The 14,886-nt window shown below is 36.6% G+C and overlaps 1 protein-coding gene across 2 annotated transcripts in view; it reads right to left on the bottom strand.

Annotated features, from left to right (window-relative positions):
* Positions 1 to 14,886, bottom strand: part of LOC136341543 (nephrin-like) — a 151,880-nt gene that overhangs the window by 10,642 nt on the left and 126,352 nt on the right. For both annotated transcript variants that reach the window (XM_066286658.1, XM_066286659.1), the window contains exons 5-12: positions 10,958 to 11,068; positions 9,906 to 10,112; positions 5,527 to 5,690; positions 5,333 to 5,477; positions 5,144 to 5,274; positions 1,936 to 2,089; positions 1,254 to 1,489; positions 1,008 to 1,190 (exon numbers count right to left, since the gene is read on the bottom strand). In XM_066286658.1, the coding sequence (XP_066142755.1) occupies positions 1,008 to 1,190; positions 1,254 to 1,489; positions 1,936 to 2,089; positions 5,144 to 5,274; positions 5,333 to 5,477; positions 5,527 to 5,690; positions 9,906 to 10,112; positions 10,958 to 11,068 (1,331 nt within the window). The remainder of the gene's footprint in view (positions 1 to 1,007; positions 1,191 to 1,253; positions 1,490 to 1,935; positions 2,090 to 5,143; positions 5,275 to 5,332; positions 5,478 to 5,526; positions 5,691 to 9,905; positions 10,113 to 10,957; positions 11,069 to 14,886) is intronic.

Here is a 14,886-nt window from a genome sequence, read left to right on the forward strand (position 1 = left end):
TACAGGCAACTTTCCGAAACTACAGTTGGCTCTCTATACATGCAAATGTCAATAATACTAACGAGCTTCCTCGAAGGCGAAATACCCGCAGGGGAGCCAGTTGTGGACTACCGCATTTCTCTTTACACGAGAGAAGATCATTTTGAGACGTGTTTACAGTTAAGCATTGCGATGTTCAGTTTAAGCATGCTGATATTGTTAATAACCGACCATGGCGGCTTTTCACAGGATAACATGCGAAGTGGTTCCCGTTCTATGTGGTCAGACACTGTCGACTTTAGAATATCGCGAAGCAAGCTCGCTTCAGATATAAACATTTATAAATTTGTTCTTATTCGCCAAGAATAGAAAATCAAATTTATCATTAGTTAGAATTGTAGAAAACTGAGACGGCAAAGCGTTATCACAACATTCTTGTTATCATTGCGCTTCTACCTATGTCTTCGTGTTAAATACCCTCACCTTTCCACTTCTCAAACGATTATGTTCGTTAAACAATGACATTTTCTACTTCGCAAGTCTCAATATTCTGACCAGCGATTTTTCTCTTCCGATAGTTAATAACCCCATATCATGCATCAAGAAATTTCTGGAAACTACTAAAATTTCAAAAGCTGTATGAACACATATTTCTCCAGAATATCAATTGAGTCTGTTGAAAAAGGTGCCAGGCTCAATTTGAACCACTTTTTTCAATTTTTTTGATCTCGTAGATCGCTTAAGCGTCACAGATGGTTTCAGAAAATAACGCTATATTTACTGTTATGACGAAATATTCAGTTTTGAAGGAGCTCCAAAATGTTTAAAAATCGATTTTCTTCAATATCTTCATAACACAGTGATGTTCTTTAAGCATTAACCCTGCTATAACTCAAATTCGTTCCTCGATTACTTATTTGTAACTAAGGGTCCTAGAAAACTTTCGATTATTTGGCGAAAACAAAAGGATCTTGGGTGATTTAAATACCTAAGGGACATACTATATACCCTAGTAACACTTTTTTTACCTCCAATAGAAAATATTGCGGCAGACCCCCGTCAAATCCCTCGGTGCACTCCACTTCAAGTGAATCGTTAGTCCTATTGACAATGGAGCAGTTATGCAGAGGGTCCGGTTTCCCTGCCCCAATCACATGAAATATGCAAGGCTCCTCTTGTTTGCCTGGGAAGTTGGATGCCCAACACATAACCTGAAATTTTTATATGAGACCAAATACATTATTAAATAAGGTGACGGAAACTATCAGCCTTACTGTTCCATAATCGAGGTCTGATACTGGAGTGAAGCTGAAATTGGAGGAGTAGATGATATCGTTGGGATTGAAGGTCTCTGGTGTGATGCTCACTTCCTTCACTTCTTCTGAGTGATTGAAGCTCCACGTGAACTTCGAAGGAGGAGGATAGGACTCGACTTCGCAGAGGATGTTGGCCTTCTCATGTTTAGCAACGCCGTAGAGGAACTTTTGGTTTTTGTTGCATAAAGGCTTGTCTGGTGTAAGAAAAAGTGGATTTAGAAGTATTAAAATGGTAAAAAACGCCTTAGGAAAGTCATTTAAAGTCTCTCGAATTTAAAAAACTTTCCTCATTGAAAACTTTATTTACTGCATCCTCTTTCGCTTAACTATCTTTTCATCGGGACAGTTAATGCAGATGCAGCTCGAAAGTTAGTTTATCCAACCCTCGATCGTTTCCTTTTCCAAATAAACTGCAAGATCAAGCAACTATTTTTCCTCGGTCCCTTAAGGGTTTTGCCGGAGACCTTTGTTTAACTAACGATGGCTATTTTTTGCTATAAACTTGACTTATGGCAACGGAATGGGCGTACGGTCCCAATGACGCGTGATATTGGACTATTTACTTCTTGATGTCTCGTGTTTCTGGACTTAGTGTACGGTCATTTATTTACGTAGACGGTTGTTTTGGCGAAATACTTACACATGACCTTTAGCTGGATTACATTGCTTTCTCCATCCCCTTCCACGTTTGAGGCGACACAGGAATAATTCCCGACCTGGCTTCGATTCACTGCTTGAAGGTTCAAATCACCGGAACTTTTGATCACCATTTGATTGCCTTGCATCACTTGGTTCTGAAATGTATTTTTTAACTAAATTTATAGTAAAATCCTGACAATCTGGCGAAGGTGACTGGACATTCTTTTTGATAAGATGCCCAAACACCATTTACAGCTCATAACAACTATTTTTCAAATATTAAATATCACATTCGATCTCCGATGTAATATAGAATATGTGGTGAAAATTTTTGAATACCGTGATTTAAACAACATTTTGCATAGTTGTTTGCGTTTTTCAACAATTATTACTAATTCAGGTTACTGCAAATTCGATGGATTTTACACTTTTTTTACGGGGATTTATATCATTTTCACACAAAGGATTTTAGTATGTAAAATGCTAATTGAAATTTTGCCTCAGCAAAAATGAGCCGAGAATAAAGGGAATGTTAATTAAGAACTATAATTAAGAAATTCCAGTAGAGTCACAGAAAATCTCAGCTCTGGAGTGAATTCTAAAGTCTGGTTTACAAAAAAGGAGGTCCATAAAGGAATGTTTAATTTTAGGGAATTATTGTATTACCTAATAATTTATTATACAAGATGCTTTAGAACTATGGAATTAAATTTCTAGGGTTGTTACTCTGCAACAATAGAGGACATCTGAGTATAAGAACTTGTGTTCGCAAATGTCTCCCTAAAGCATTACGGCCTTGTGATGCTTTAAGACAGTAATGTGCAAAAACAAACACGTAATAATAAATAAAAAAATGTATTTGTACACATTAACACTGCAGAATTTGTTCAAAATGTAGTCCTTGACCTGAACGCTCCTGTTGAATAGTTCTTGCTAAACGCTTATCTTAGCCAAGACTGATAATAGAAATTCTCGATTGTTAGTTTGACACGTTCACTCATCACCTTTACTAATTTTAAAAAGTTTGTAAAGTAATCTGTCTCTATATAGAACTACACTGATCAAGAACCGGCAGTTATGCATCCGGCATATAAAGCAAAAAATCCAACGTAAAAGGTGCTGCGCAGCGGATCGGACAACATTGGATCAGCAGAGGTGGTCCAGTTCCGTGACCTCCTAGATCATCTGATCTAACCCCTTTAGATTTCTTTCTAAGAGGACGTGTAAACTTTCCAGTTTATGAAATGAGGAATCCCTAGAGATTCGATCTCGTAATTCTGAAACACCCTGTGGATCTATATTTCTGTGAACTTTATTCTGCCATTTTTAAGACAATTCGTGAGCATTTTTTGCTTCATCATGCGCCAATGAACTAAGCCCGAAATTTGTCAAAATGCCATAGTGACAAGACCGCTAGCAACGACATTGAATATAAATAGACGTCTATTTTGTTAGAGACGAAGGAAATGCAAGAATGTGTAGTTGCCTTAAAGGATGTCTTGGGTCGAATAAAACGGAGTCACGTCTATGAAAAATTTACTGCCGCGCCGCCATCAGTTCCCAACAAAGGTTCGGAAGTTAAGGAATTCCTTGTCGCTCCCCATCGAGAAATATTTCCTATTTCATACGTGTTAAGCACTCAAATTAAAACAATTCTCTCGCTCCGTTCAATGGCTAATTTCAACTTCTTGCGATGTCGAAATAAGGGCAACTACAGTCAATCTGGGGTAAAGCTATAATAGTATCTCTAATTTAAAAGGGGGGTGAGATATTTTGTTTTGGTTAAAAGCAAAGGAAACTTTAATAGAGTCGTTTTCGAGAATAAGGAACTTTTGCAGCACCAGACCCATTCGCTTTTACTGTTCCCGGAGATATAACAGTCACACTTGGTTTTGAGTTATACTTCTACAAAGTATACACGTTACGTTCATTCCCCCTTTTGTTGAAAAAAGGATACAATTTAGATCGTTAAATACCAGCAGCAACATTTCAATGTAAAATAAGCAATATGGCTCTTTGAATATCCCAATTTGCCCGAGAGCATGTTTCTCCTCAAAGTCCTAACAACTTGAAACAAGGAGAATAAATGTTTAATTTCCCGTGATTTTATTTACGACTACCGAGGAAAGTTGGGACGACTTTTGGAAACAAATCCGAGGAAAAATTTTAATTTATGACGGGGATCCTGAATTATGATTCGCGCGGAATAATGAAATTTTTGTAACTTTCCTCAATTGAGCGTTTGACGAAAAAATCCAGTCGAAATTGAGCCTCTAAACTTATTTTGAATTGAGCTCCAAAAAAGAGAGCTTTTGCCAAAACAAGCTGTATTTTAATATCTTGCTGAAAGGCACTTTTCCAACTTGCCGGGGCAAAGTTGTCCTGATTGTGTCTCTAGCTGGAACGAAAAGTTGAAGAAATCTCGTGAAGTATAGTTTGAAGTTTTGCTTGAAGAAGGCAATCTTGTTGGGAACAGTAGCATGAAAATGTTGTAACTCTTAAGAAAATGTCAAATAACGACTTTCTGCGAGGAGGACTAATAATAGAAAACCTCGCATCAGTATAAAATGTAAGATAGATTTATCAATCCGCCTTTACAGTAAAAACATTTTATCTCAATCGAAGATTTATATTCTGTCTAAAGGGATAAGCTGAATCTCGTCTGACACAGTGCAAAGCTGCTATTAGAGCACATTTTTAAGTGCGATCGATTTTGAATTATAAGATCTACAATGCGCTTGAATGAGTTCGTAAGCTGAGTTTTCTCCGACTTTGAAGGGAAAAGAAAAATAAACATGGCGAACTTCTAAGGATGAGCATATCCAACTTATTGTTGGTAGTGCGAAAAATATCTTGTCAAGTGTTAAAGAACATGTTTTAAGTCAGATATTTACGAAAAAACTACAAACATTTTTCTGTTTGGAGGAAAACCATTTTATGTAATTTCCCCCATAAAATAAACTTCCTGCGGTGCATTATTTCTAATTATCCAAAACGAACAGCAAAAATATAATATTTGTGGGCATTTCGAAACTTTGTTTCTAGGGACCTAATTATATGCCAGGCCATTAGAATCAAATGGGGATTATTCGGTATAGAAGTTAATTCGCCCAAACTAAGTATTAAATACTGTACCATTTGATTTAGAAATATATGCTTCTGCTACTATAACAGAAATGTCTGAGCTACGAATTTTCTAATAAACTTACGTTAAACTTCCAAACGATCTTATACGCGTGAGGGTTTGCAGTCACATTACACACGAAGTAAACATCATCCCCTTCCTCAATATCATCAGGATTCAAATTAGATCCCCACACGAGGTCGATTATTGGAACATCTGGAATCAGTTCACAACATCTGCCTCTAAAACTTAATACGTCCTCAAGAAAACTTACAAAACACATTTAGTTTCAGGCTACTCTCTAAAGCTCCGGTTTTCACCTTCGGGTTTACAGCTTTGCAGATGAGGGTCCTGCCATTGTGCAATCGAGTGAGGAGGAGGGTGAGGGTTGAGGTTGTTGAATTGTCATCTTCAGAGGTCTAAGGCATGACATAAAGAGGATTAGGAATTCAATAATTGAATACTTACAGCGATGCTAATATTGTACTTAGGCCCTCTGAGCTCCTTTCCATCCAAGTGCCAAGAGATCTTTGCTGCAGGCCTGGATCCAAAGGTGTTGCAAGGAATTTCGTACTTCCTATCGGCGCTGAATGGTTGATTGCTGCTTAGAATTTCCACGGCTACCGGACGAACTGCAATGGGGAAAATGCCTGAGATTTGAGGGAAAAAGGGGCTTCTTCTTAAAAGCTTTATTGCCGGCATTAAGCCTGAGGGTGGACAGATTGGGTCGTAAACGGACGGGGATAATGATGGCTTACGTTCGAAAGGGGGAGCGTCCCTTAAATATTTTACCACGATAAGAAAGAATATTTTACGAGTAGGAAGATGTTGAATATTGAGTGTTATAGCTTTAACAATATAATTTGAAAACATATGACTCGCCCTTTGTATCAAAAGGCCTAACTACGTTAATTATGTTAAGGAATAATGGTTTAAGTGCGAATATGGAGCATTAGAAATTTCTTAACATAATTTAAAAAAGGATGATTCACATTTTACTTTCTGAGGAACGAAGTGGCTGGTGTAAATTGTAAGTTATGATCTTGAAAATAATTGGAAATCCAAGACATGTCGTTGATATCAAGTATCCCACCATTAAATTTTCGGAGGTTTTGAAAAATCGTGAATTTGCAAATTGCTTTAATGAATGCCGGCACGAAAATTAGGAAAATTAATCAGAAATCCTGGGCTAATTCCATGTTAAACACGCAGGTTTGGAGCACGAAAAGTTGCAATCTGCAAACTTTATGTAACGCCGGGCAATAATACGACACATTTGGTTAATGCTTTATTTGGATCTGGCCAAATTAGTTCTTTGTTCCGCTTCGTCGAATAAATGGCTTTGGGGATCAGTAAATAATATATTAAGTTCGATTCTAGTTAGCATAAAGTAATTATTTGCTGTAATACAATGCTCTGGATGCCGGCTAGTGCCTGGAAACCTGACTTCAATTCTCAACTGTCTTTGGAAAATCTAGGCAGATAAGTCGCTTAATATTGTTATCAGCTCCGCTCCGGTTCTGTTTAGTGTTAAAGTCACGTAAAATGTGTCTTTTTCCACTTGGGTTATCTCTTAAGAAACTCACTTTGCTGCAAGACAATATTTGAGTCTTCCATTCATTAGAAACGAACTTTACGGAATATAAAAACAATTTTTTCATCGATCAACATGAACCAAAATCATTTGCATAATTTACACCCGTAAAGTCGATTTTCATTATCACAACGCCAACTACAATCCCGACATAAAATAAATTAATAATTTATTTAAAGCGGAGCAGTGTTACTGTCAAGGTAATGAAATTACTGAGTACGTCATGTAGCTGACTTGCTAATGAAAAATTCAAGACGTTTCTAGAGAGGCTCGCCTTTCAACTAGTCCTAGTTATTATTTGTGAACCTGCTTAAGGTAAAGTACACATTTCTCTTTAGTTTAGTGTGTTCGAGCATGTGTTCGACGATGAAGAGGCAGTTTGGTTGCTCAACGAGCGTTCTGGACCTATATAGAAAATTTTAGGTGAGAAATAGGTGTTTAATAGAAAGTTTGTAATATAAACATCAAGTAAATTTCCACCGTTCTTCGCCCCCTTGGAACCTAATATCAAAATGAATCAAAGGCCGAGATTTGAAAGGTGTGATTACCTTAATTGAAACAAATTCTGTGATAAGTATCCCTAATTATCTTTAAAAAATGTATTTTTAAGTATTTCTTAAAATATTCATAGATGTTGCGACAATGGTCAGTCGGTGAGTGCGCCATCATTGCAGCTAAAATAAAAAAATTAAATTTAAATCGAACCCTTCGAAACAGATTCGAGGCATTAAACTAATGTTGTAAAGGGTCATTCCTAAAATTAACCATTTAAATTCTATCCCTTGAAAGGTGCAATTTAAGTTTCGTTAAAATTTCTCTTGGGATTTTGTTACTTTGAAAGTGATCAGACATCTCGCCCAGTACTTTCAAGAAAATCCAATTGTCGAGTTTAAATAATGTTAGATAATTGGAAAAGAGATATAGAAACTCTGACTGCAGCAACATACATTTTTCAGAATATTCTATTTGAAAAATATAATTTTCGAAATTCAGTTAGTTCTCTAGTGGAGATTTCGATTTCAGCAGATGACTGGCAATTGGTAGACTCATATTCAACACTTTCAAATAATATAGAGTCTTTTTTTTGGTTGCTAGAACTTTTAAAAATGTTTTCGAGGCGATTTATCCGAAATGGATCTTATCTACACCTGGATCGTTAAAATTATGACCAATTGGTAAATTTTGGTTTAGCGTTATCGATTTGCTTCAATATGTTCCCATGACCTCATTAACGAGATTTTCTTTTCTATGGCGCACGGGCAAAGAAGAAAATCACATTTCAAAGCCACCAATATCAAGATTACAAATTAATGAATGAGAGGGAAACGAGGAGCTTTGGGAAAGCCAGTAGTTATTCCAGCTCAAAGAGAAAAAAAAACAAACTCGACTTTATCCCCACAAATGGAATTCGGTCTTGATACTTTTGACACAAAGAGTCTCATTCGTATTCAACCAGTGAAGGCGGCAAGCGTTTAAGATCCAGTTTTGAGCTTTTTCAAACAACCGATGGAAATCTTTACACCAAGTTACTTTGAGTATCCGCGAAAAGAATACATTCCTAAACCTTTTACCCACCCCGGGGCATAAAAGGAGTCCGTAAAATGTTAGAAGCGTTTTCTTGTCGGAATTTCAAAACAGCTGGAATACACGATTTATTCATACGGTTAAGGACGCGCGGTTTATTTACGGCTGCAACTTTTAAAGCGAAACTTGCATTCTACTTCCGTTTGTGATGATCTATTGAATTTTCCAGTGGATTTGACTACAATAGCTTTCACTCACTGTTTGTTATTCATGAAATTGTGTAATTCACAGATTAGTAACACTCACGATCAGGACAACTGCCTTTACCTTCAAGTGCGCTACTATGAATATTTATCGTCACTAGTTCGATTACCTGGCGATCCTGAGGGCTTAAGCTTCTCAAGCAAGGACTTTCCATGAAAACAAGGGAAATTTCCGCTGATTAACTTCCGAAAAACATCTTAAAATCCTTCAAAAACAGTCACAAAATAACGTGACCCCGAGTATTGTTCCAGCTAACGTAGTTTATGTAACGTTATGAGGGTAGGTCCCATCAATCATAATATGTCACCTTGGTGTGTTCCAGATTTGAACCTTCAGCCGTGCAAATATCCTTTTTGCCAAAAACATCAAACTCGGCTTATTTTTGTTTGTTGCCTGAATGTTGTATTTTGCTGATGTGATGGATCGCATTCTGGCCTTTTTCATGCCGAATGAGTTTTTACTTTGAAGAGGCCTACTTTCGAGCCATTTTCTGAAGCGGAGTTATAAATATTTGAGCCCCAAGATCCCTGACTCACTTTTGGGGTTAATTTTGTCGTCGATACACATAAATTATGCATTTGGTTTTCCTAGGGTAAATTAGAAAACTCGCTGTAACATGTTTTGAAATGAAACTTTAAAAGTTTTCTATAGGAAGTTTGGGGCTTTTTTACTATTTAATGAGGCGTAATAAAAAAGTTTTTGTATTCACTGAGACTATGTTCCAAACTAAATGGATCTGGTGAAGAAATAATTATCGTTCGTAAAAACTTAATATACTAATATTATGGTCCCGGTACTTTGCATACATCGTAAGTTCTATATTTTAGCTGGAGTAGAAAAGTACTAGCTACAAAACACTCAGTGGCCTTATGATAACCTTGATGAGGCTTTTGGATTTTTGGAAATTTTCTAGGAGGCGTAAAAAATTATTTGAAAGTGTAATCCACATATTGATTTTTTTAAAATAGTATTTCACAAAAACGTTTGGTATTGTTTATTTCTTAGATTGTTGTTGGTTTTTAGCGTAACTGATAATTTCTCGCCTGATTTATTAAACAAATTCTGAGAAGAATTCAAAAATGAACACTCTTTTGTCTTCATTCTAATATTCGCCAACAAAAAAGCGAATCATCAAGTTCTGATAAAACCAAGCTGAATCCGTGCCTGCTTAAACCCCGCCACCAAATTAAACTTAATTAAAACCCTCCTCAAAATCAGCCAGTTTCCTAGTTTCATAAACATTTTTTAAATGAATGGCCTGGATTTTTGCTGACTATTTTATGTGCGGTAAATTAAATTTTGCAGCCTGCATTGTTTCAGCGGGCCCATTGTATGGGAAATAATTAAGAACATCGCGGAATGTTCATTACATAGTCATTGTGGTACGAGCAGGTTCCCGTTTTCGCACTCATTGTCCCTTAAGAAATCGGGTAATTAGAAAAAAGTTGAAAGGAACGTGACTTACAGTGGATATCTAGGGAGGTTGTCGCCGATAGGGGCTGACTGATGTTGTTGTTTGTCGCCTGACAGGTGAAGGTAGCATGGAGGTGAGATCTTTGGAGGTTATAGATGGTCAATTGGTTGCTGTAGAGATTTTCGTAGGGATTGTACGAAGGGGTTGTCTCTAGTAGTTTGCCCTCGAACCACCATTTTATGTTTGGTTTGGGTTTGCCTGAAATTTGTTAAATCAATTTATGGTGTGAGGTGCTACTGTCACTCGTAACGTAAAGAAGCTTTTTTAATTTTCTTGTCAAACATTATGTCTTTGTGCTAAATCAAATTAAACTTAAAATGATAACGTTCGTAGAGAATGCTTTAAGTTTGAAAAATATTGTAGAGTCAGTGATGTAGATACTTTGAAATCGGATTTAGCTTAGATCAAATTCTGTGAAATTTGGTATATTGAGAAAACGAATAAAATATCTCTAGAAATCCCACCGGTACGTCACTACCTTGAATCAATTTATATTGAATATAAAAATCTTCGTAGATAAAACTTTGAGTTTGAAAAATGTGGTATTGGTTTTTAAATTATATTTAGCACACATGAAATCGTGGCAAATTTAGAATTTGTGGGTAGCGGCTTAAAATTCTTCTAGAAATTTCACCGATGCGGTACTGTCTTAAATTTGATAAAATTTATGATTTAAGTTTGTGAAAAAGAAATTTGAAATATACTTAGCTCGGTGCAAATATTGAGAAATTTTTTAAAAATTTAATAAGAATAAGAACGCGACTTGAAAATGTTTTAAAATATCCCTACGGTACGTCACTGCCTTAAATTAAATTTTAATTTTACTTATCGAAAACGAGCGATTTACACTCGAATTACTTATTAATGTTGAAGTAGTAGAAACCTTTAACATCATTTCAAAAAGGAACATTACGAATATTTTTGTCATTAAAAGAAAATAAATGAAAATAGTCCCATACCTCAGTGGCTAAAAATTATATGATGGTCCTAATGTTCTAAATCATTAATTCAGCGAAAACACCAGAACCTTCAATGATACTTACCTCCCTTTACCATACAATTCAACTTAACATCCTGCCCTTCTTCGTAGGGTCCCGCCAGTTGCTTGACCTCATTACCCTTCTCATCGTAGATGGTGGGAGGGCTGGGAGGCACTGCAACAATTTAAACATTCTTTACTAACCCATAATCCTGATTAATACGAGGAGATTATAGGTCCATCATCACCTTTCCCAACCTTGCTGGCCCATATAAAACTCCATTACTCCCCGGGACATATAACTCCAATAAGATAATTCCCAACCCACATATTTCAGGCTGAACAGAGCGGCCTGCGGTGACCAGAGGTCATTTTTATATTTTATCTTAAACGCTCTGAGGAGGTTTTTATCTATCATCGGGACTCACATGATTTTCGTTATTACAACTGCCACTTACAGGGATGTATTAGGGTTGATTTTTGACCCCCCCGGCTATTATATGGATGACAAATGGACCCAGGGCGTGAACGCACTTCTTATAAGTGAAAAAGTTAATTCGAGCTATTGAAGAAGAAATTTGTCAGGGGTGGCACAATGACAGGGGCGTGGATGAATTATATTTTTAGTTATGAGGTGAGAATGAGGGATTACGGTTTTCATCGATCTGTGCGTTTGTGTGCGTCTCCGCATCAGACTATTCCACTCCCTTTTTTTATCGACAAACGATACGTGTCCAATTCCATAAGGAAAGCTCTTGAAATTCTGCTAGAGAATCACAATGACTGTTTATATACACACAAACATTCGAGCCTTTAGACCTTCCTTGGCTTTGCCATATAAAAAGCGGTTTTGCCTGATTGTGTATAAGCAAGAGAAAGGAAAATCATATTTAATGTCATCCTCTCAGCTTCTATTTTCCGTAATTTCGGAGACGAGCAACTGGGGAAAGAAAGGAAAATATCGGGGTATTTGCATATTTCTGTTGTATCGAATATTTGCCTCTAAGATGAATTTAGGTTTTCCTTATTACGGGGGAGAGGGGGTTGTGAGAGTCAGAGAACATTCCATTGCCTCCTCAAGCATCGAAGCTACATACCGAGAAAGGTGAAGTGTTGAGAAACAAAATTGTCTGAATATAGAAAGTAAGGGCAGCAATGAAGGACAAGAATTCCATTATAAATATTCTACGCTCTAAACGTTTCAGAATCCAATCTTCTATGTGTTAAAATTCAATTTCTCGTCTAGCTCATTAATGGCTTTAATCAATCTAATATCGGCCCACATTTAAATCTTATTGAAAATCCAAATTAAAATCCGCCTTTAAAAATCCGAATACTAATTTAATTCAATCAGTTTCGGAATGAAATAAAGAATTTCCAGGAATATTCTTTTCAGTTCGTCGACACAAAGGCTAGGTCCTTATTAGCATATTTTTTGTATTGTTCCGTTTTCAAAGGCACATTTAGAGTTTCCGTTTGTCATAAAGAAACGGATTATTCAAATTTGAACGAAAAATAATGAACGTTTTTGACTATAAGAACCCTTTCATCTAAATCGAAACGCGTAGGTTGTGTGGAGGGTGATATCTGTTTACAATTGCAACACTAAGCCTAGGGATCGAATTTTTTCAACAAAGGCAATCGAATTAAAATGATATTTGATTCATAGTTCTCTTTCAGAATTAGAAAGAGCAGTTTTGCGTTTAAACCACGCTAACACAATCAGTCCATTTAAAACAAACTAAATCTTGAAAACTAAAGCTAACACTGTGAGTTGATTTAAACAGAAATACAGGCCAAATTACATGGTTTTTTTTCAGTACCTCTCCCGCAACGTTATTTGCAAGGTAAAAAGAAAAATTACCAAAAAACATGAAAACTTTTTTTTTAAAGAAATAACTTTTTTGCAAGCCAAATTAAGTCTTCTTTTTTACTTAACTAACACTCATTCAGGAGGCCTTTTAACGAGCTGTAAATCTAAAAGTTTCACTATATAGTCCTCGTCTTGCCCGGTATAATTTATAGTAATTATGACTCCAAAAGCTGGAACATGAAGCAATTACGCCCTTTCATCCTGGACTTGCTAACGGAAGAAACGGCCCTATTTGTTTCTAGAAGGGCCATTATTTATAATGACGCCCGAGATTCGCATGGAGCACTAAAGGAAAACGCAGCTTTTATTGCTTAACGGATGATTTTGTGGAAAAAATGAGCCTCGAATTAATTCGGATGTACTCTGAAGTATGGTGAGAATAAAAAATTAATATAGAGGAACAAGGAAGCAGAACGCAGACCTGTATCAAAAACCGTCGTGTGTATGATTGAAAGTGGTTCGATTCAGTATGTTCGTAAGAACCACTGAATTAAGAGTCAGTAGGTACCTTTTATTTAATTCGGTGTTTCATTTTCTTGCCAATCTTGACAAATTTGAAACATCATTTAGCTGTAAAACCAAAGTTTAACAAACACATAAAATAATATCTGGATGAAAATAACAATTTCCGCATATTGAGAAAACAATCTCTGTACAGGATAAAATGCAGATTTATGTTGAGTGAGATATCTTCCCTCTACACCCATGAAAGATTTTCCGCCTCCATGAGTCTCAGCAAACTTAAGTGAACCCTAAAATCTCTCCACCTTGAAGATTATAACTTTTTTTAAAATTGTGCCACGCCTAAGGATAAACCATCAGTCTGTTGCCCTATATCAATCTCTGTCGGTTTTCAAGATTATGCTTAGAAAAATAAGCATCGAAACGAGTTAAAATCCCATTCTCATATTCGGGACGTAACGTTATCCTTTATTACCCAACCTGCCAACCTCTCTTTTGATGACTGCAAATAGATAAGTATCCGACTCTTTCGTGGAACATTGACCTTGCTGAAGTGGAAACGAGAATACACAATGGATCAATTTCCATGTAGCCAATTCTGGGAAAAGATGGTTGAAAATGAGACGTTCCCGAATCGGGGGACAAACGCGTCCCCGAGGTCCTTAAAACCCGCTAGTTTTGCAACCCTCCATTTATTTAGAATGGAAACTGTGCGTAACTAAAATATTCACCCGGTGAAACACCTAAAACTGGGAAGCGTTCTAAAACTAAGTAAATAAACTACCCGCTCCTTGAAAGCTGCCTTTCTGATGCATAATGCATGGAAAGAGTTTATTTTTTCTCCGATTCTTGTTCACTTTCGCCTCTCCCAAGACGTATAAATAATAACAAAAGGAAATTTTGGAGACAACCGTAATACAGGACGAAACAAAGAAATGGCCGTTATTTCCTGATTAGTGTGATGGTTCTCGCCCATTGGGAAATGTTGTTTTGCAGACGTTCCCGTACATAAAATTATTTTAAACGCGTCTTATTATGGGAAATAACAAGAAATTTCTGTTGCACATGGTAATAAAAGGAAGGAGAACAAGCTCAAAACTCGACTTAATTTCTCTATTTATTCCGACAGGTAAGGGGAAAAAGAAGGGCGAAACTGCAGACGGTTTCGTGGAAATTACAGTTGTTTCTATTCGGATAATCATTTCGGAATATGCGACTAAGGAATTTGCATATGCAGACTGAAGAAAACCACCGTACCATAATCCCCTTAATCACAAACAAACACCAATAAAATCGCACAAAAAATCGCAACATTTCGTTAACCACAGGCTGAACAGTAACGGCAAAACGCTTGCCAAATTTATGGGTTTGAAATGGTAATGGGTTGGCATTCCTGCCAAGGCGTCAAATCAGGAGCTATAATTTAATAATTTTATACCCCATACAAACGGCCATTTATTTAATGTTAGTGCCGTGGAATGATAAATATGGGCAAATGCTAAGTACGTATATTTCCGAATGCATATCTGAATGCCTAATTTTAAATAACACCTAACTTGGGAATTGCTATTTATGGTTTACCGTAAACGAGCTAGTGGTACCTAGTTAAGGTTTGAATGGGCATCAATACAGATAAATTTGCATTATTCGTGTGGTTA

This window comes from Euwallacea fornicatus, chromosome 10, assembly GCF_040115645.1.
Source record: "Euwallacea fornicatus isolate EFF26 chromosome 10, ASM4011564v1, whole genome shotgun sequence".
NCBI classification, from domain to species: Eukaryota; Metazoa; Arthropoda; class Insecta; order Coleoptera; family Curculionidae; genus Euwallacea; species Euwallacea fornicatus.